Below are 23,156 nucleotides of genomic sequence, written 5' to 3' on the forward strand. Positions count from 1 at the left end.
GACCCTACACATCTGGCCCCTGGCTGGGGTCGAGGGGTGGTTCACTTTCAACCTGGGAGGTAGTTCTTGGTGAAAACAAGTTGCTGCTGCTGCTGCTGAAGTCACTTCAGTTGTGTCCGACTCTGTGCGACCCCATAGATGGCAGCCCACCAGGCTCCCCGTCCCTGGGATTCTCCAGGCAAGAACACTGGAGTGGGTTGCCATTTCCTTCTCCAATGCATGAAAGTGAAAAAATAAAGTGAAGTCGCTCAGTCGTGTCCGACTCCTAGCGACCCCATGGCCTGCAGCCCACCAGGCCTCTCCGTCCATGGGATTTTCCAGGCAAGAGTACTGGAGTGGGGTGCCATTGACTTCTCCGGAAAACAAGTTGAGCAGCAGACAAATGGTGGTCAGAGTTCATTCTCAACAGGCTGAACGCAGGACCGTTAACCTTTCAGCTGTGAAACAACATCATTCTGGGTGCGCTTACCCCTTCCACGTTAGGCTGGTGGTGTCAACGTGCTGCCTTGTGTCCTGCACAGGGTGTAGGCTTGGCCTCAGGACTTCCTGGTCCTGTCCAGAAAGATGTCAGTTAACAAAGCTTGCACTTTCCATTTTCTTCTCCCTCTGGTGAAAAAATGTGTGACTGTTTTAGGAGATACTCTTCTCTTGGGAAAGAAGCAACTCATGATAAAAGCAAGAAGTTACACTTGGGGGGCAGAAGGCTGTAACTCTAAGGATGTGTTCCCCTTCCCCTTTACGCTCACATTTACCAGAATTTTACAGAACCACCATTACAACCACAAGCAGAGTAAGAGAAGAATTCTTATTTTTAAAAATATTTATTTATTTATTCAGGACTTCCCTGGTGGCTCAGATGGTAAAGTGTCTGTCTACAATGTGGGAGACCTGTGTTCAGTCCCTGGTTTGGGAAGATCCCCTGGAGAAGGAAATGGCAATCCATTCCAGTACTAAAATCCCATGGACAGAGGAGCCTGGTAGGCTACAGTCCATGGGGTCGTTCGGCTGTGCCTGGTCTCTTAGTTGCAGCGTGTGGGATCTAGTGCCCTGACCAGGGATTGAACCCAGGACCCCTGCATTGGGAGCGTGGAGTCTTAGCCACTGGACCACCAGGGGAGTCCTGAGAAGAATTTTTAAGTCCACTCCATATTGTTTTGGTTGTTTCAAATAGTTTATTTAGAATTCCTTATAACCTAGTAAAATAATCTTTTCAAATAATTGACTACTCTGGGGTAAGATTTCATGCTATGCTAAGTCACTTCAGTCGTGTCCGACTCTGTGCGACCCCACAGACGGCAGCCCACCAGGCTCCCCTGTCCCTGGGATTCTCCAGGCAAGAACACTGGAGTGGGTTGCCATTTCCTTCTCCAATGCATGAAAGTGAAAAGTGAAAGTGAAGTTGCTCAGTCGTGTCCGACCCTCAGCAACCCCATGGACTGCAGCCCTCCATGCTCCTCCATCCATGGGATTTTCCAGGCAAGAGTACTGGAGTGGGGTGCCATTGCCTTCTCCGGTGAGATTTCATAAACCAACTTTAATCCTTAAAGCTTGAAGGGACCTTTAAAATTTTTTTGTGTAGTATTATCTAGTTCTCAATTGAAAGCACTTTGTGTAAAAAGTTTTTAATGTAATTTTTAGGGTGTACATCTCATATAGATGCTTTCCCACTCTTACTTGGCTAAGACATAAGTTTTTGCATGTTGTGTTTGATTTTATGCTTTCCCTAGGAGCAGAACCAGGTTAAACTATGAATAAGAGTTACCTTTTCCTCCTCCTTTCTTTTTTTGATAGAAGCACAGGTAGGTATATATAAAAGGAAATTAAAAAAAATCATACTTTATTGGCAGCATCTGTTTAAACATACATATTTCCGTACTGACTGCCAATTTAAAAGTGTAATTAAACAGCTACTACGGTGAGATTGGGTTGCTCTCTTTCATTTATCATTAAGACAACTCCGTGGACAAAATGGACCATCATAGAGACAGTGAGTCTTAAAAAACAAGAAGTTAGAGTAACAGCCCTCCTGGAAGCCGTATCCGTTGCTCTGTAGACATCCCCACCATTCAGGTCTACAGATTCAGTTAAGTATATAATCTGGTAATGTACTGTGGAAAGTACATAGCTGATCTGCCCCAAGATACTCACAAGTTATTCTGGAGTGAGACAGGAATGTGCATTTTAGATACTATATGTGATGCAGAGTACTCTTGCCTGGAAAATCCCATGGACAGAGCAGCCTGGTAGGCTGCAGTCCACGGGGTCGAGAAACTGAGTGACTTCACTTTCACTTTTCACTTTCATGCATTGGAGAAGGAAATGGCAACCCACCCCAGTGTTTTTGCCTGGAGAATCCCAGGGATGGGGGAGCCTGGTGGGTTGCTGTCTATGGGGTTGCACAGAGTCGGACACGACTGAAGCGACTTAGCAGCAGCAACAGAAGCAGGGTGATGCAGACAGCAGTGAGGTAAACAGAATAGCCCAGCCAGCAACACAAAGCAAATGTATGAGTAACTAATTGCCATTGTGGTGTTTTATTTTCTTGTTTTTGTTTAATCAAGTTGTATCTGACTCTTTGTGACCCCATAGACTGTAGCCCACCAGGCTCCTCTGTCCATGGGATTTCCCAGGCAAGAATACTGGAGTGGGTTGCCAGGCCCTCCTGCCAGGGGATCTTCCCCAACCAGGGATCAAACCAGGGTCTCCTGGAACTCCTGGCTTGGCAGGCGGATTCTTTTATCACTGAGCCACCTGAGAAGCCCAAACACATGTTCTTCCAGTCCCAAAACGCTAGGGTTGTGCTTTAATGATTTGATTTAGCTTTTTGGACCATTTTTGTTTTTTCTAATGAGTTTTATCAGTTTCAAAGGTCTGCAAAGTAGACATGGAAAGTAACAGATTTTGACTTTTCTAATTGATTCTCAAAGGGGATCACACACTATTTAATGAAGACAATCTCTGAAGTTCTTAACAGTCCATTTTCCATGTTTAGGTAAAATTGATTACTTACCTAGTTGAATGTTTACTATTTTTTTTTTTTTTAATAGAATGATCCCTGTCATCATGCTGGAGCCCTCAGAACCCACGTCTGTGTGATAGCATCTTGTCTCAGCCGTCTTCTCTGCTCATTCTCTGTTCCTTGACTCATTCCTCTTGATCACACACAGTTACCAGGCATCAGAAGAGACTTGAGCATACTTAGCTGCAAATACAGAAAAAGTATTTAGACAACAGGATAGTAAAATATGTATTAGAGTTAGTGACAGAGCAAATCTCTTTGGGGTAAATTGTAGCATATCGTTGGTGGGATTTATTGTTCTGTTATGTCTTGTTCGTGAGAAGAAGAAACACATGGATACCTTTGAGAAGCTCAGAGTGATTGTTGCTGTAAAGAGCAGAGAGGCTGTGGGTAATGAGGACGGGTTGAGAAGGGGACTCAAGATTGCCTCCAGGAAGGAGGAAGCCAGTTCCCTTGGGTATGTACCTAGAGGTGCAGTTGCTGAGTCATAATGGATTAAGCATTTTGAAGCTGTTCACCCAAGTGCCTGTGTGCTATTAAATTCCCACCAGCAATGTATGAAGAACTCATTTCTGCACACCCTTGTCAACACTTACTATTTGTTGTTTTGATTATAGCCATGCCAGTGAGTGATGTTTTGATTTGCATTTCCCTAGTGACTTAAGGGAGAAGGCAGTGGCACCCCGCTCCAGTACTCTTGCCTGGAAAATCCCATGGACGGAGGAGCCTGGTGGGCTGCAGTCCATGGGGTCGTGAAGAGTTGGACACGACTGAGTGACTTCACTTTCATGCATTGGAGAAGGAAATGGCAACCCACTCCAGTTTTCTTGCCTTAAGAATCCCAGGGATAGGGGAGCCTGGTGGGCTGCCATCTGTGGGGTCGCACAGAGTCGGACACGACTGAAGCGACTTAGCAGCAGCAGCAGTGATTTATGATGTTAAGCATATTCTCACCTGCTTATTGGCTATTTTTATATCTTCTTTGGAGAAATGTCGATTCAGATTCTTGGCCCATTTTTAACTTGTCTCTTACTTAGTTTTAGGAATTATTTATTCGATATATAGTTATGTGTCCCTTATCAGATGTGTAATTTGCAAATATTTTCTCTCACTCTGGATGGTATTCTTGGAAGCACAAAAGTTTTGATGAAGACCAGTTTATTTTCTTCTTTTGTTGTTTGTGCTTTTGGTGTCCAATCTAAGAAGCCATTGACACAAGTACATTTTCTTGAAGCCTTTGTCTATTATCTTCTGAGTTTTACAGTTTTAGCTCTTACATATGGGTGTTTGCTTCATTTTGAGTTAATCTTTGTATAGAGAGTAAGTTAGGGGTCCAGCTCCATTCTCCTGCATGTGGATATTCAGTTGTCCAAGCATCATTTGTTGAAAAGAGTATTTTTCTGCATTGAGTGGTCTTGGTACCCTTTTGAAAATAATTGACCCTGAGTATAAGGGTTTATATCTGGATTTTCAGTTCTGTTCCATTGATCTGTCTTTTGGCCAGCACCACACTTTTGATTCCTCTAATTTTGGAGTGAGTTCTGAAATCAGGAAGGGTCCGTCTTCCAGCTTTGTTTTGATTGTTTTGTGGGTCTCTTGCATTTCCGTAGGAATTTTAGGATCAGTTCATCAGTTTCTGCAAAGAAGGCTGGTTGAATTTTTATGGATTGTATTGACTCTGTGGATGGATTGATTGATTGTGGGTTGATCTGTTGGCCATCGTGAGAGTGGCATGTCTTCCCAGCCATGAACACCAAGCACTTGTCAGTTAGAACTAGTTGTATCTTTTGTCAGTGGTTCTCAAACCTTGTGGGCTCAAGACCTCATTACACTTTTAAACATTGAAGGTCCCTGAGAGCTTTTGTTTACATGACTTGGTTCTTTCTATGTTAAAAATTAAGACTTAGAAATTTTAAATATGTATTTTTCTTGAATAATAACAAACTCGTTACATGTAATATAAATAACATTGCCTGTGAAAAAATAGCACTCTTTTCCAAAACAAAAAGTGATTTAATGATGAGAGTGGCATTGTTACGTATTTTTGTGAATCTCTTTAATGTGTGATTTAATTGAATCCCGGCTGGAATCTCGTCTGCTTCTGCGTTTGCTCTGTTAGTGACATGCTGCTTTGGTGGACATATAAGAGGTATATCTGGCTTCACACATATATGTGGCTGGGAAAGGGAGTAGTATGTTAATAGTCTTCTCATCAACCCTTGAACTTTGGTCCTGTACCAGAAATCCACTGTGCTTCTGTGAGAAGAGAATAAGGGCATTCAGCATTGATCCTTTCAACCTCTTGGCCCCAGAAAGGGCTTCTGGGACCTCTCATGGGGTCCAGACCACACTTTGAGACCCCCTATCTCAGAGAACAAGACTGATGATATCATTGCATGAGAAAATGTTGTGATAACTGAACAACAGTTTTATTACCTATACTAATGGGCAACTGGGTCAGTATCTGCTCTTTCTGTAGACTCTGCTCGACCCTAAAGGATTAGGTAGTTGTTTGATAAACATGAAATCAGCCAGCCAATGAGTTTTATTAGGTATGTGTGATTATATAAATAGTTATTAAAAAAAGTTGAACCTACAGAAATGAAGCAAAGTGGAACATGATCCTTGAGTTTTAATCTTAACTATACATTGTTAGTCATCTGGGGTCCTTCCTTTTAGTTTCGTTTGTTTCATTTTTAAATATTCACAGTTATATGAATTTTAAAAATATAGTTGCAATTATACTGTCCACAGCTTTTTAATATCCTGCTTTTTTTACTTTATATAATCATGGTGAATATTTTTAATACTTTTAATATATTGCTTTATTTTTTGCTTTTCTATAGTTCAGTGTTTATTTCCCCTTTTTTGACTAAAGCTGCCATGAGTATTATTATAAAATGGTTTACATATTGTTGAATTGTTTCATTAGTACATATTTTAAATAGACGTAAGTATGGGGAGTTTTGGGTGTGTGTAGATACTGTATCCTAGGTAGATGAGTCTTGTTAGCTTTTATTATGGACTTTAACCTTAGAAGAAGGAGGATATTGCAGCAGTCCTCCATGTATGGTACCTATTACCTCAGTTTAGCTTCCATCAGCTTGCTGCATTCTTGTATTTTTGTTTCTTCTCTTTCCTTACACTCACAAAAAAGTTATTAGCGTATTCCAAAGCTAATTATGTCCAAATTCCAGACGTGTAATTTCATCTGTAGTCTTTTAGTTTATATCTTTTAAAGATGAGACATTTAAAAATAAAAGCCAAAGCACCTTCATTGCACTCAACAAAATTATTAATCATTCTGTAATACCTTTGATCACCCACGCAACATTCAATTTTTCCTGTCAAAAATACGTTTTAATTTAATTTATTTGCATCTGGGTCCAGATACATTTCTCATACATAAGGTTATTTTGGTTAAAGCTTTTCCATTTTGTAGCAATAAAAATCTCCCCTTTTTTTCCCCCACGTCTCAGGTTTGCTGTAGAAATGGGGCATCTGTCTGTAGTATGCCCCACATTTTGGAGTTAGCTTGTAACATTCGTTGGTGTTGTTTAACGCATACTGTTCCCAGGGTTTCCTTTAAATTGGGAGTGGGGTCTGGAAGTTTGGTTAAACACAGGTTCTGTTTTGGCAAGAATATTTCATTGACCTGATGCTCTTCATCCTGTTAAGAGTGTAATACCCACTTGTTGCATGTTCGTCATCAGGTTGAAAAGTGGCTTCAGTCCCTCTGAGCTCCCCGTCAGCTCTTTCCCTCCTTTCTAGCAGATATCAGTGATCATTTCATTAGCGATCGCAACTTGATTTCCAGATTCTGTCATCCACCCTGTTTTTAGTTGTGACTCCTGTGTAGTGAACAGCATGCCCTGGTCTTTAGTTGTGCTAAATACTCATTCAGCAAGGGCAGGCTGATGGCTTGTTTCCCTGGAGCAATCTTCAGAAAAAGGTGTTGGTGTCTTAATAGCCTCCACTGGTCACTGGTGTAGTGGTGGCCTGTAACCACTGTGGATTTTTGTATGTTTGTTTCCATTCATTCTTTGTGCCTCTCGCATTCTCTGTCTTTGGCCATCAGGAGCCCCTCTCTTCCTTTCCTGTTGCTTCTGTGACGGCACCACAGGGGTCTTAGAGAGCTTCCTTGCTGTCGCGATACAGTGTCCCAGGTTCATCTCAAACTGAGCAACATTCCGCACAAATGTGGCTGACTGAGGAGCTGTCACAGGTCGGAGGAGACTGGAGAGAAGTGACAGCTCAGTGCAGTGTGGGATCTGAGAGTAGGACCTGGCATAGGATGGGGATGTTAGTAGAACAAATAGCGAAAGCTGAAGAAAATCTATACAGCTGAGCTTGAACACCACAGGGGCTAGAGGTGCTGACCCCCAAGAGTCGAAGAGCCACTTGTGATTTGACACGCAGCCCTCCCTGCCCAGGGTTCTGTACCTGGGTATCCCTGGTTCTGCATTTTGTATTCAGCCAACCACAGGTCATATCCATTTTATTGAAAAGAAAAAAATCTGCATATAAGTGGACCCACATGTGCCTCAAAAACCCCCTTGTTCAAGGGCCAACTGTAATTTTAAAAGTTACATTTACAGTAAATATAAAATGATTCTGTGGATTTTACCTAGCTTGTTTGATTTTATGTTTGTGTTTCCTTTTATGTTGAAAGTCTTAGTACTTAATGTAATTCTTATTTTTCTTATTATATTACAGTTTGTGTATGTGTGTGTATAATACATAAAATAGCTTCAAAATAATACCAATATTTGCCCCAAAGAACAAGCCTCCTGAGTGCATTTTAAGATTTTCTTGTGAGTTTTCAGGATTTTGTGTGTGAATACTCTCTTTTAATGTCACTTAGAATAACTCTTCTTTGGATATTTATGCCACCAGCTTGATAAATAGTTAGGTTTGAGATTGATTTATATTTTTTTAAGGATTGTCTTGAGTGTCCAAGAAGACCTAAATAAGTTTTTACTTATAAAACAAACATTTTGGGTATGTGTGAAAAGAATTGTTTAGAAACAGAACTAAGAGAACTATACGCTCCCAAGTAGTTGATAAGGTTAGTAAAACTTTCTGAGGTGGAGCTTTGACAGATGGAATTAACATTCTGCTAGCCTAGAGACCACTTGGTTGGGGGGGCGGGGCCTCTGATTTCATGTCTTTGTTTTTTCATGTAAATAGAAAATTAAATCAAATCAGGAAGATGATCCCTTTGGTTTGGCTCATTAAGTTTTTGTGAAAGTTGCCTCTGAACACCTTTAGGTTGTCCTGTTACCAGGTCTTACGCCAAGAAACAGTTTGCTTTGAAAGTAGATCTCTTCCCCCTTTGCCTTTTTCTCTTCACAGCCTTGAGACCTGCTTTATGCCAAGAAGCAATAGGTTATATAGCTGTAAGTCTTAAAATAGTTTTGGTTTCTTAAACAAGTAATGAAAAAATTATTTTGTGTTTTATTGGAGTTGTTGTCAGTATTCTTTAAGTCTTATTTTAGATTGAGATATTTGATAATAAAGTCTAATTTCAGTGCTTTGTAGTTTACTCAGTATAACACCACTTGGCAACTTCAGCAATTGTTGGGTTTTTTTAAAAAAATGCATGTGTCAGGTTGGTAATTTAGAGACAGGGTGTATGATTGCTTGTTCATATGGGTTGCCCAGGTCAGAGCAGAACCACTGTTGTACTAAGCTGCTGCCATGGCTGCCTTTTCATCCTTGGCTTATACACTGTTGCAGAAATACAGAAGTAGACAGGATCATATCATGACCCCTCCTTCTCCTCTCCCGGGAAGAGCACCTGTGAGCCCCCATGTCTCTGCCCCCCATCACATTATCTCCCCTGGAAGTATTTCAGTATGCATCCCTAAAAGCTAGGGTCTCATTTTATTTATTATCATTATTAAACATAACAGATAAAGCCATATAAACAAAGCCACAGTTGGGACTGTTTGTGTATCTTGTCTTTGTTTGTATTGAAGCCAGGCTCCTGGTCCAGCTTCGCAGAGCCCCTAGGCCTTCCTGTGTGCTTGTGTTTGCTGCAAGGTTGCAGTAAGATCACATCCTGGGTTTGTTGTGCAGGACTACTTCCTATCTGTGGTGTGCTGTTTCAGTCACAAGGGGCGTAATTTGTGACCGACTGAAAAAAATATAGGTAGTATATATAATAAAGGACTCTTGCAGTTGATTTTTTTCTCTTTGTATCTTGTTTTCAGCCAGACATTTTTTTCCCCCCTTCGAGAATTTTAATACTCAAGTTAATAGTGTAAAAAAGCATCTGCACCTCCCTGCTGTGACTGTCAGTGCAGGTACCATCATATTTTCTGGATTTTACAATTTAACACATTGCAGGTGATTACAGTTTAACATATTTGTCATTCATTCTGCATTGTGGAAAACATGGATCTCTGAAACTGATTTGTTTCAGGCCTTTCTCCTCTGTTAGTAGTTTACATTTCCAAGTCTATCGTACAGCGTTTCAGTGATTCTGTGCTTCTGTGGTTGCTGATACATTTGACAGTAGGACTAGTTTACCTTTGATCATCAGATTATTTCATTATAAAGGGTTTTGAGAATTTATCATAAGCAGGTTATTGAGAATAGAAAGTGCCATCATAGAAACTTAAAAACCTACATGGTTTACCTAGTGACAAAAACAGCTTTTAAATTTATCTGCCACTTGGATGCTGTGTGTTTTTAGAAGAGCTTGAAAAATCTGGGTTAAATCAACTTTATCTTCTGAGGAGTCATAGCTTACAGTGAAGAGAGGGAACACTTAAGTCACACCTGGATGTCTGAGAACCGTGGTTCTGACACTCGTAATACAAAATCATGATTAACTGATATCCCTTCTAAGCCAGTGTTACTTCATGATCCGTTTGGGAAAATTACATGAAGTTCAGTGTCCAGCTGTTGAGCCAAGCAAAAGCTGTATGCAGGCTGCTTGGCATGCTTTGCCCTGTGTTCATATTGCTTTTGGTTTCTTTGCTTCAAGACTGTGAAGGGATTCCTTTAAAACAAACTTGTTTATTTCTCCAGACTACTGCTTTCCTAGAAGAAAATGAAATGGGCTGGTCAAAAACTGTATATGCATGAATTTGGGATTCATCAGTCCCAAATTAGAGTTCTATTAATTCGGTAATTTTCTGTTCTTAAAAAATGAATTTCTTTTATTTTTTCCAAAACTTTGAACTTTTTATTTTGTATTGGGGTATAGCTGATTAACAATGTTGTGTAGTTGCAGCTGAACAGCAAAGGGACTCAGCCAAACATATACATGTATCCATTTCCCCCAAACCTTCTTTCTATCCCAGTTGGCACATAACATTGAACAGAGTTCCACATATTACACAGTAGGTGCTTGTTGGTTATCCATTTTAAATGAAGCAGTACATACATGTCCATCCCAAAGTCCCTAACTAGCCATTCCACACCTAGCAACCATAAGTTAGTTTTCTGTGAGTCTCTCTGTGTTTTGAAGCAAGTTCTTTTGTATCATTTCTTTTTAGATTCCACATACAGGGGATGTATATAATTTCTCCTTCTCTCTCTCTCTCTGTCTTCACTCAGTGTGATACTCTGTCAGTCCCTGCATGTTGCTGCAAATAGCATTATTTCATTCTTTTTAATTGTTGTTCAGTCGCTCAGTCGTGTCCAGCTCTTTGCGACCCCATGGACTGTAGCATGCTAGGTTTCCCTGTCTTTCACCATCTCCCGGAGTTTGCTCAAACTCATGTCAATTGAGTTGGTGATGCCTTGCAACCATCTCATCTTCTGTTGTCCCTTTTCTCCTGCCTTCAGTCTTTCCCAGCATCAGGGTATTTTCCAGTAAGTTGGCTCTTTGCATCAGGTGGCCAAAGTATTGGAGTTTCAGCTTCATCATCAGTCCTTTCAATAAATATTCAGGGTTGATTTCCTTTAGGATTGACTGGTTTGATCTCCTTGCTGTCCAAGGGATTCTCAAAAGTCTTCTCCAGTCCCATGATGTTTTCATGGTTTGAAAACATCAGTTCCTTGATGCCCAGCCTTTTTCATTGTCCATCTCTCTCATCCATGCATGACTACTGGAAAAATCATACCTTTGACTCTATGGACCTTTGTAGGCAAAGTAATGTCTCTGCTTTTTAATATGCTGTCTAGATTTGTCATTGCTTTTTTCCAAGGAGCAAGTGTCTTTTAATTTCATGGCTACAGTCACCATCCGCAGTGATTTTGGAGCCTAACAAAATAAAGTCTGTCACTGTTTCCATTGTTAATTGCTGAGTAATATTCCATCATATATTACTCAGTCATTAAAAGAATGAAATAATGCCATTTGCAGCAACATAAAGGGACCTAGAGAGTGTCACGTGGAGTGAATTAAGCGCCAGTGGTTAAGAACCCACCTGCCAATGCAGGAGATGTAAAATCCCTGGTTCAACCCCTGGGTTGGGAAGATCCTCTGAAGGAGGGCCTGGCAACGCACTCCAGTATACTTGCCTGGAGAATCCCATAAATAGAGGAGCCTGGAGGGCTATAATCCATAGGGTCACAAAGAGTCCATCCTAACTGAAGCTACTTAGCATGGACACACAGACATGCCATTGTATGTATGTACCACATCTTTATCCATTCCCCTGTTGATGGATATTCGGGTTGTTTCCATGTCTTGGCCACTGTAAACAGGGCTATAAAGAACACTGGGGTGCATATAACCTTTCGAATCATGTTTTTCTCCAGATACATGCCCAAGAGTGGGATTGCAGGGTCATATGGTAGCTCTATTCTTAGTTTTTTAAGGAACTTCCATACTGTTCTCTATAGTGGCTGTACCAGTTAGCATTCCCACCAGCAGTGAAGGAGGGTTTCTCTCTCTCTACACCCTCTGCAGCATTTATTGTGTGTGGGTTTTTTGTATTTAACCATTCCGACTGGTGTGGGGTGATATCTCACTGTAGTTTTGATTTGCGTTTATCTAATAACTAGCCATGTTGGCATCTTTTCTTGTGCCTGTTGCTTATCTGTTTATCTTTGGAGAAATGTCTTTTCAGGTCTTTTGCCCATTTTTTGAGCGGATTGTTTATTTTGATGCTGTTAGGTGTCTTAAGCTGTTTGTAAATTTTGGAGACTAATCTCTTATTGGTTGCATTGTTGGCAAGTATTTTCTCAATCTGTGGGTTGTCTTTTCGTTTTATTGTTTCCTTTGCTGAGCAAAAGCTTTTAAGTCGGCCCTATTTCTTTCTTTCTGTTTTTATTTACATTATTGTGGGAGATGGATCAAGAAGATGTTGCTGTGATTTATGTCAGAGGGTTCTGCCTATGTTTTCCTCTAGGAGTATTACAGAGTTCTATATATACATAAATTTGGCATTCATCAGTCCCAAATTGGAGTTCTAGTACTTTGATAATTTTCTGTTTTTAAAAAATGAATTTCTGGACATGAGTGGGTTTGTATATGTTAACATTTGGTTTCTAAATCTTACAATATTATAGTTAGCAAATTAATATGAAGAAACTTTTTTTTTAATGTAATTTCTTGGGTGTGAAAGGTGGACATTATTGGCACATTTCTTTAAACTACTTAGACTGCAGAGGGATAAACGTATGACCTAGAAAACTTGAGGATTTTAAAACTGCTTAATAGTTTCATTTTAGAATTAAATTACCCTCTGCACTTCAAGTTACCAATTTACTGTCTGTCGTTTTACAGGATTCTCTGGCTAACATTGAACTTCTCCCAGTGGAGCCACAAAGTAAACAGCTCATGACTTCTGATCAGGACACTAAGGTCGTGGCTGAACCGCAGGGCCAGCGAGTCCAAGAAGGGAAAGACAGCGCGCATCTGGTGAGTGGGCGTCCAGGCCAGCGCTGGCCCGTGCACCCTCTTCTGTTGTGATAACAGGCTCTGCACTCTACTCAGAACACTTATGCTTAAATATAGGGGTAAATTCTGAGTATACTTAGGGCTTACTTAGTAGAGGAAATTTCAGATTTCTAAGTGATAGAGAAAACACAGGCATTATAGTTCTTAAGACTTAGAGCTTTGGACTTAAAATCACTAAGATAAAGGCAGTGATTTATAAATATTTTAATAATATGATAGCCATTGTAGTGGTATTTATTTAAAGAGTTAATTAGAAATTATAATACAGATTTAAAATTTTGAGTGTATTTGTTTATTGTAAGCTATTATCATGTCAGGCAATGATATTTAAAGTTTCTAAATGATGTTGGGAAAAGTAGGTTTTCTTAATTTTTCCAGTTGAAATGACAAAGAATAACACCAGTCAGAATTTAAAAGTATTTTAAATTTCAAGGCTCTTACATCATTTTGACTATCTCATTAAATTTCTTTGTCATATAAGTGTGCTTTTCTCAGTGGGTTTTGTTTTGCTAAATTACCATGGTTTGAAAATGTGTTTCTTTGCATGGTAGTGATGGTGTGTCTGGTGTTTTCAATTTTACAGATGAATGGTCCCATATCTCAGACAACTTCTCAGTCAAGTTCCATTCCAGCTTTGAGTCAGGTAATTCAGTTCAGAGATTAATCATAGCTAAAGCTCACAGACAATGCATTATAGTAAATATTAATTGTAAAGAAATTAGAAAATGTGAATGTTCCCCAAAAAGAGAGTGGGGGAGGACCCGCTTGGGAACAGTATATGTCAGTACTGTGTATTCTCTTCTGGTGTGTGCGTGTAGCTCTGCAGACAGCTGAGTGCCACGTGTATTAATTTCATCTCTTCATCACAGTGTTGTTAATGGTTCACTCATCATCTAGTTGTGTGTGATTAGCTTTACATTTCAACAGCCTGTATTCCTTAAAGCACAGATGTCATATTTTTACTGAGAACATTGGTTTCACTGTTTGCGTTTTCATATATCAGATGCATTTGGAGTCAGGCACGTTTAGGTTGGCAGTGTTCTAAGTGAATTTTAAAATTAAGTCTTTTTTAAAGTAAATGTAAATTTTTAAAAGTAATATTACAAAATTTATAGTGGCCTCATCTACACCCCAACTTATAAGCAGCTCATATAGAAGTTAAAGGCAGGGATTGCATTGTTGATGTATTTTTAATAAGGCAGAATTTTAAAAAATGAAGGGTGTCCTCCAAACTACTGAATTTTATCATTATTATGTATGTAGGTTTTTTGCATACTGTATCTTACACTGATTTTAAGTGAATTTTATAATATTTTAAGTCATTTGAAAGTCAAATGTAAGAGTTAACATTATACAGAAATCACTGACAGATTTAAAAAACTGTTTTAGATCAAATCTCCCACGTCCTCTTGATTGATTCATGTGTTAGGGCATAAAACTAGATACTTGGATTCTATGGGTGGGTTTTGGTTTGGGGTTCGCTTGTTTTTTAAATTATGTTGTGGAAAACAATTGCAATAAGACCTGCCTAGAAAAGAAGTATAACACTTGAGCCAGCATTCAATATTCATTTCTGTAGAGAAATGATTTGCAACTAGTGCTGCCTGCACATGATTTTTTTGTCATTGTAAAGAGTTTATGTCTTACAGTCGAGTATTACATGGCTGGTTCTTGGTCCAGCTTTGCTACGCAATACCCTGGTGTCACAGAACACATCTCTGACATCTGGTATTGTAAAGTATGTGTATTCTGCTCACCAGTTTTTCAGAGTATTTGCACACTTTAGGTTTTCATAGGATCACTGAATACTAGAACTAGAAGGGATCATCATTAAGAGACCATCTGGGCTCACAACATGTGTGTTCTTTAAAACTTTATAACAGATTTGCCTTCTGTAGAAAGTGGAACTCTTATTAAAGAGTACATACATTTTTATGTAGTTTTAAACAGTATGTTTATACATATTTTACCTCATGCTTTCCCCCCGTAGCAGACTTCATCTGTATATACCCTTGTACTTGCCCTGTGGTATTTTATGTTGATTTGCCATCATTTCTTTAGCTGTTCAGTTTTTGGTTACATTAAACGTGTTTTCTTTTTTTCCTGCTATCATAAATGACATTGCTTTGAACGTTTTTCTAACTGGCATTATAATGGCACACCTGTGTATGGACAGCTTGAGTTGGTGTGGTGGCTCTGAGTACTGACCCTTCATAGTCTGCAGTTGTGCAACTGCAAAGTGTCTGTGCTTAGTGGTCTGATTTGGGAACCAGTCTTTTTTAAGGTTTAGTCTTTCCCCTAGTGTTGCATGCAGTGTAAATAGGAGGAGAATGGCCTTAGGAACACCCAAATAAATGTCTGAATAATTCACAAGCAAGTTTGCATTTTTGCCGTGGTGCTGGCATTTGTTATACAGCTCCCTGCTAATCTCCTTCCCTAAATAATACCCTTATTGAGTTGTAACTGTTTGCAAGTCTAGCCAATCAGTGAGTGTAAAAAGTGATCTTAACTGGAGGAAACTGAGAGCAGAGAGGCTTTAGCAGTTTCCCTAAGATTGCTCATCTGTCCAGGATTTGAACCTGGGCAGCCTGGGCAGCTTCAGAGCCGACTCAAGAAGAGATATATCCTCTTTGGCATGTTTTATTTCCTTTAGAAAGAGAAACAAGTAGAAAGTAATACCAGAAGCAAAACCTAGCTCTTGTCAGCATTAGGGAACAGTTTTGCATTGTCTCTGAGTGGTTGAAATTAATTTGGGATAGAGATAGAGGATTTTAGGTGGGGAATAACATGACATAAAAAGATTACTTTCACTTCATTGTATTAGTAGAATATATTGTAGTGAGCCAAGAATCAGTTCAGTTCAGTCTCTCAGTTGTGTCCGACTCTTAATGATCTCGTGGACTGCAGCACACCAGGCTTCCCTGTCTGTCACCAACTCCTGGAGCTTGCTCAAACTCTTTTTCTTGTCCATCGAGTCAGTGATGCCATCCAACCATCTCATCCTCTGTTGTCCCCTTCTCCTGCCTTCAGTCTTTGCCAGCATCAGGCTCTTTTCCAGTGAGTCAGTTTTTCACATCAGGTGGCCAAAGTTTTGGAGTTTCAGCTTCAGCATCAGTCCTTCCAATGAATATTCAGGACTGATTTCCTTTAGGATCTCCTTGCAGTCCAAGGGACTCTCAAGAGTCTCCTCCAACACCACAGTTCAAAAGCATCAATTCTTTGGCGCTCAGCTTTCTTCACAGTCCAACTTTCATATCCATACATGACCACTGGAAAAACCATAGCCTTGACTAGATGGACGCAAAGTAATGTCTCTGCTTTTTAATATGCTATCTAGATTGGTCATGACTTTCCTTCCAAGGAGTAACTGTCTTTTAATTTCATGGCTGAAGTCACCATCTGCAGTGATTTTGGAGCCCCAAAAAATAAAGTCTGACACTGTTTCCACTGTTTCCCCATCTATTTGCCATGAAGTGATGGGACCAAATGTCGTGATGTTAGTTTTCTGAATGTTGAGCTTTAAGCCAACTTTTTCACTCTCCTCTTTCACTTTAATCAAGAGCCTTTTTAGTTCTTCACTTTCTGCCATAAGGGTGGTGTCATCTGCATATCTGAGGTGATTGATATTTCTCCCAGAAATCGTGATTTCAGCTTGTGCATCATCCAGCCCAGCGTTTCTCATGATGTACTCTGCATATAAGTTAAATAAGCAGGGTGACAGTATACAGCTTTGACGTACTCCTTTCCCTATTTGGAACCAGCCTGTTGTTCCATGTCCAGTTCTAACTCGCTTCTTGACCTGCATAGAGACGTCTTAGGAGGCAGGTAAGGTGGTCTGGTATTCCTGTCTCTTTCAGAATCTTCCACAGTTTGTTATGATCCACATAGTCAAAGGCTTTGGTGTAGTCAATAAAGCAGATGTAGATTTTTTCTGGAACTCTCTTGCTTTTTCTATGATCCAGTGGATGTTGGCAATTTGATCTCTAGTTCCTCTGTCTCTTCTAAATCCAGCTTGAACATCTGGAAATTCATGGTTCACATAGTGTTGAAGCCTGGCTTGGAGAATTTTGAGTATTACTTTGCTAGTATGTGAGATGAGTGCAGTTGTGCTGTAGTTTGAACATTCTTTGGCATTGCCTTTCTTTGGGATTGGAATGAAAACTGACCTTTTCCAGTCCTGTGGCCACTGCTGAGTTTTCTAAATTTGCTGCCATACTGAGTGCAGCACTTTCACAGCATCATCTTTCAGGATTTGAAATAGCTCAACTGGAATTCCATCACCTCCACTAGCTTTGTTCATAGTGATACTTCCTAAGGCCCACTTGACTCTGCATTCTAGGATGTCTGGCTCTAGGTGGGTGATCACCCCATTGTGATTATCTGGGTCATGAAGATCTTTTTTGTATAGTTCTTCTGTGTATTCTTGCCACCAAGAATAGAAGCAAAGAAACCAAGTTAAAGAACTGGTAAGTAAGGTGAGAAATGATGGTGGCTTAGACTTGAATGGATTTTGGATTTCCTGGAAATCCATAAATGGCACCAATTTATGGGTTGGATGTAGGGATTGGGGTGAGGGAAAAATCGATCAGGGATAGTTGAGTAATTTAGTGGATGATGGATCTATTTTGAGATGAAAAAAACTGGAGGAGTAAAGCTTTGTGGAGAGAAAATCCACCTGTTAAAAATTTAAGTGAGCAGTGAAGTGGGTCACTAGTGCCAGTTGGTCCTAATTAGGGAGGTTAGGGCCTGAGACTTAAATTTGTAATCCACAAATAGGTTTTTTTTATTGTATTCCCTGTGGCTGAGCTGGTAAAGAATCTGCCTGCAATGCAGGAGACCCCAGTTCAATTCCTGGGTTGGGAAGATCCCCTGGAGGAGGGAAAGACTACCTACTGCAGTATTCAGGCCTGGAAAATTCCATGGACTGTATTATATTAGTCCATGGGGTCACAAAGAGTCAGACACGACTGAGCGACTTTGACTTAATAACTTCACCTAATGATATAGAAAAGAATTTTATTGTTTATATGGATTAGGTAACTGAGTTACCAAAAATAAAAAATTCAATTAAAAAGTAACCGAGTTGCCCTTTAGAATAAAATCAACTCACATACTTTTTTTCCTTCTATAATTTTTTGGCCGTCTTAAAAGTTTTTTGTCCTTCAGAGGTGATGGTGGCTTTGTAGGATGACTGAGAATGTCTTTTTCTTTTCAGTTGTTTGGAAGAGTTTGAGAAGCATAGGTTGTCAGCTCTTCCTTGTATGTTAGGTGGAGTTCCCCAGAGAAGTCATCCAGGCCTGGACTCTTGTTTGCATGGAGTTTATTGTTGTTTTTAAATTGCAGATTGTATTTCACATCTAGTGATCTGTCTGTTCAAATTATGTAATTCTTCACTTAGTTTCAGCGGGCTATGTATTTCTAGAAATGTGTCGACCTTCTAAGTTGGCTGTTTTGTTGACGTATAACTAACTGTTCATAATATTTTCTTTAACAGTATTTTGTATTTCCATGGTATTGGTTGTTACTTTTCTTCTTTCATTTCTTATTTTGTTTAGTTGTATTTCTTTTTTCTTCTTGGTCAGCCTGGTCAGAGGTTTGTTACTTTTGTTTATCCTTTCAAAAAATTAGTTCTTGGTTTTATGATCTTTTTCTTAATTTTCTGTGTCCTCTCTAATCTTTATTATTTCTTCCTACCTTCCAGCTTTCGGTTCTGTTTATTGTTCCTTTTCTAATTCTTTAGGTGATAGATTAGGTTGTTTATTTGAGATTTTTTTCTTCTTTTTTTGTGGAAGTCTTGTATCACTATGAACTTCCCTCTTAGAACTGCTTTTGCTGCATCTCATAGTTTTTGTATGGTTGTGTCTTCATTGTCATTTGTTTAGAAGTAATTCTAAAATTTCGTCTTTGATTTCATTGTTGACCCAGTGGTCTCCTAGTAGCATGTTGTTTAGTCTGTGCAGTTGTTTTTTTCTCTTTTCTCTTTCTGTGGTTGATGTTCTACTTTTATGCTCTTGTGGTCAGGAAAGATGCTTGAAATAATTTCTGTTCTATTCGGTTTGTTGAGGCTTGTTTTGTGCCCTAGAGAGTGTTCTGTGCACTCTTAAATTAAAAGAACGTGTGTTCTGGTTTTTTTGGATGTAACATCCTGGAAATATCAATTAAATCTAATTGTTCTGTTTTGTCATTCAAGATCTTCATTGCCTTCTTATTTTCTGTCTGAAAGATCTATCCATTTATGTCAGTGGAATGTTAAAAGTCTACTGTTACTATATTCCCATCCATTTTTTACATTTATGTCTGTAGTGTTTGTTTTATGTATTAAGTGCTCCTGTATTGGGTGCATGTATGTTAACAAATACTATGTCTGCCTCTTGTGTTGATGCTTTTATATGTGTCCTACTCTGTCATTCTTTGTGGTTTTTGTTTTAAAGTCTGTTTTGTCTGATATGACTATTGCCAACTCCACTTTCTTGTCATTTCCCTGAGCATGAAATGTCTTTTTCTATCTCATTTCCAGTTTGTATGTGTCTTTTGCCCTAAAGTGCTCTCCTATAGGTAGCATACTGTAGGTTCTTGTTGTATTATCCAGTCTGACACTGTCTTTTGATTGGAACATTTAGTCCATTGGCATTTAAAGTAATTATTGATTAGTATGTATTTATTGCCATCTTAAACTTTGTTTTGCAGTTAATTTTGTATTTTTTCTTTGTTTCTTTTTGTTTTTCCTTTTGTGGTTAATGGTTTTCTTTCATTATTATTCTTGAGTCTTTTTTTGTTTTTTTTTTTTTGTTTTTGTGAATCCATTGTATTTTTTTGATGTGTGGTTACCCTGGTTTTCCAGTATTTAACCCATAACTGTATCTACTTGCTTTATCCTGATTGTCATATAAGCTCAAACACATTCTAAAAGATGTACATTTTCTTACTCCCCTTCCCCACATTTTTCATAACCTTTTAAGTGATAACTTTTTAAAGATTGTCATTGATTTAAAATTGTCTTTTTAATAGCATCAGTTCAGTTCAGTTGCTCAGTCGTGTCCAACTCTTTGCGACCCCATGAATCGCAGCACGCCAGGCCTCCCTGTCCATCACCAACTCCCGGAGTTCACTCAGACTCAACGTCCATCAAGTCAGTGATGCCATCCAGCCATCTCATCCTCTGTCGTGCCCTTCTCCTCCTGCCCCCAATCCCTCCCAGCATCAGAGTCTTTTCCAATGAGTCAACTCTTCACATGAGGCGGCCAAAGTACTGGAGTTTCAGCTTTAGCATCATTCCTTCCAAAGAAATCCCAGGGCTGATCTCCTTCACAATGGACTGGTTGGATCTCCTTGCAGTCCAAGGGACTCTCAAGAGTCTTCTCCAACACCACAATTCAAAAGCATCAATTCTTTGGCGCTCAGCCTTCTTCACAGTCCAAGTCTCACAACCATACATGACCACAGGGAAAACCATAGCCTTGAGTAGACGGACCTTTGTTGGCAAAGTAATGTCTCTGCTTTTGAATATGCTATCTAGGTTGGTCATAACTTTCCTTCCAAGGAGTAAGCGTCTTTTAGTTTCATGGCTGCAGTCACCATCTGCAGTGATTTTGGAGCCCCAAAAATTAAAGTCCGACACCACAGTTCAAAAGCATCAATTCTTCGGTGCTCGGCTTTCTTCACAGTCCAACTCTCACATCCATACATGACCACTGGAAAAACCATAGCCTTGACTAGACGGACCTTTGCATAGAACTACTGAAAAATTCTTATTGTATGTAATTCTTATAGAAATAAAACTTGATTGCCTAAACCTATATAATGCAAATTGGAGACTTTCATTTTTAGTCTGGCAGGTGGTATTTCGCCAAAATGAAAGCTCCTTCACCAAGTGCTCATGGTGTTACGAAGAATTTCTTTGAGTTTTCTGCAGCTTGAACTGCTGAGTGCCAAGTGAACAACTTCCTGCTGCTTTTATTGATTTACTTCTGTGTACACCTTGGTGTCACCTAGCCTTCCCTGGGCATGAATGAAATGATGTACTAGATTCAATTCTTTTCTCAGTAGGTTAGGTCTTCCCTGGTAGCTCAGCTGGTAAAGAATCCGCCTGCAGTGTAGGAGACCCCAGTTTGATTCCTGGATTGGGAAGATCCCCTGGAGAAGGGAACAGCCACTATTCTTGCATGGACAGAGGAGCCTGGCAGGCTACAGTCCATGGAGTTGCAGATCGGATACCACTGAGAGACTTTTACTAGGTCAGTTAAGTGTTGTTGCCTAGCAACAGTGCACTCTTAAACCTATGTTTGTGTTTGCATCTTTGAGAGAGCCTGCAGATCCCCCAGTTTGAGAGAGTCAGTGGTGCATTTACTGCTAGGATGCTTTCCCAGACGCTTGAACAGTGGGCGGCATGTGGGCATAAGAGAGTTGTTCTGCACAGTTGAGAGGGGTGGCCTTACAAAGCAAGATGAGATTTGGAAATCAGGGGGAGGAGAGTGTAGAACAGTCAGATTGAATTGCTATCATCATGTTTAAGCAGAATTCCTAAATTTTTTTTTTTTAATCAAAAACTATCAGTGTTTTATAAAATGTTAAAAGTCCACCAGCCATAACTTGTAGGTTAACATAGAAAAATCTCTCTCACAAAAGAATTAACAGAATGATTTTGTTTTCAAAATGTCGTATTTGAATCATAGTCAGCAAAAGAATGCAGAGTTCCAAAGAATAACAGGGAGAGATAAGAAAGCCTTTCTCAGCGATCAATGCAAAGAAATAGAGGAAAACAACAGAATGGGAAAGACTAGAGATCTCTTCAAGAAAATTAGAGATACTAAGGGAAAGATGGGCTTGATGAAGGACAGAAATGGTATGAACTTAAAAAAAGCAGAAGATATTGAGAAGAGGTGTCAAGAATACACAGAAGAACTGTACAAAAAAGACTTCATGACCCAGATAATCATGATGGTGTGATCACTCACCTAGAGCCAGACATCCTGGAATTCGAAGTCAAGTGGGCCTTAAGAAGCATCACTACGAACAAAGCTAGTGGAGGTGATGGAATTTCAGTGGAGCTATTTCAAATCCTGAAAGATGATGCTGTGAAAGTGCTGTACTCAATATGCCAGCGAATTGGGAAAACGCAGCAGTGGCCACAGGACTGGAAAAGGTCAGTTTTCATTCTAATCCCAAAGAAAGGCAATGCCAAAGAATACTCAAACTACCGCACAATTGCACTCATCTCACACGCTAGTGAAGTAATGCTCAAAATTCTCCAAGCTGGGCTTTAGCAATATGTGAACCATGAACTTGCAGATGTTCAAGCTGGATTTAGAAGAGGCAGAAGAACCAGAGATCAAATTGCCAACATCCTCTGGATCATCAAAAAAGCGAAAGAGTTCCAGAAAAACATCTATTTCTGCCTTATTGACTATGCCAAAGCCTTTGACTGTGGATCACAATAAACTGTGAAAGATTCTGAAAGACATGGGCATACCAGACCACCTGACCTGCCTCTTGAGAAACCTGTATGCAGGTCAGGAATCAACAGTTAGAACTGGACATGGTTCCAAATCCTATTTGGAGTACGTCAAGGCTGTATATTGTCACCCTGCTTATTTAACTTATATGCGGAGTACATCATGAGAAACGCTGGACTGGATGAAGCACAAGCTGGAATCAAGATTGCTGGGAGAAATATCAATAACCTCAGATATGCAGATGACACCACCCTTATGGCAGAAAGTGAAGAGGAACTAAAAAGCTTCTTGATGAAAGTGAAAGAGGAGAGTGAAAAAGTTGGCTTAAACCTCAGCTTTCAGAAAACTAAGATCATGGCTTCTGGTCCCATCACTTCATGGGAAATAGGTGGGGAAACAGTGGAAACAATGTCAGACTTTATTTTTGGGGCTCCAAAATCACTGCAGATGGTGATTGCAGCCATGAAATTAAAAGACGCTTACTCCTTGTAAGGAAAGCTATGAACAACCTAGATAGCATATTCAAAAGCAGAGACATTACTTTGCGTCCATCTAGTCAAGGCTATGATTTTTCCAGTGGTCATGTATGGATATGAAAGTTGGACTGTGAAGAAAGCTGAGCGCCAAAGAATTGATGCTTTTGAACTGTGGTGTTGGAGGAGACTCTTGAGAGTCCCTTGGACTGCAAGGAGATCCAACCAGTCCATTCTAAAGGAAATCAGTCCTGGGTGTTCAGTGGAAGGACTGATGCTAAAGCTGAAACTCCAATACTTTGGCCACTCATGCGAAGAGTTGACTCATCTGAAAAGACTCTGATGCTGGG

General features: G+C 39.7%; 1 protein-coding gene across 2 annotated transcripts in view; it reads left to right on the forward strand.

Moving 5' to 3' along the window:
- Nucleotides 1–23,156, forward strand: part of LARP4B (La ribonucleoprotein 4B) — a 90,125-nt gene that overhangs the window by 18,970 nt on the left and 47,999 nt on the right. For both annotated transcript variants that reach the window (XM_070381225.1, XM_070381224.1), the window contains 2 exons: nt 12,708–12,842; nt 13,465–13,524. In XM_070381225.1, coding sequence (XP_070237326.1) covers nt 12,762–12,842; nt 13,465–13,524 — 141 coding nt within the window. In that variant the 5' untranslated portion in view covers nt 12,708–12,761. The remainder of the gene's footprint in view (nt 1–12,707; nt 12,843–13,464; nt 13,525–23,156) is intronic.

The sequence above is a fragment of the Bos mutus genome, chromosome 13 (assembly GCF_027580195.1).
Source record: "Bos mutus isolate GX-2022 chromosome 13, NWIPB_WYAK_1.1, whole genome shotgun sequence".
NCBI lineage: Eukaryota > Metazoa > Chordata > Mammalia > Artiodactyla > Bovidae > Bos > Bos mutus.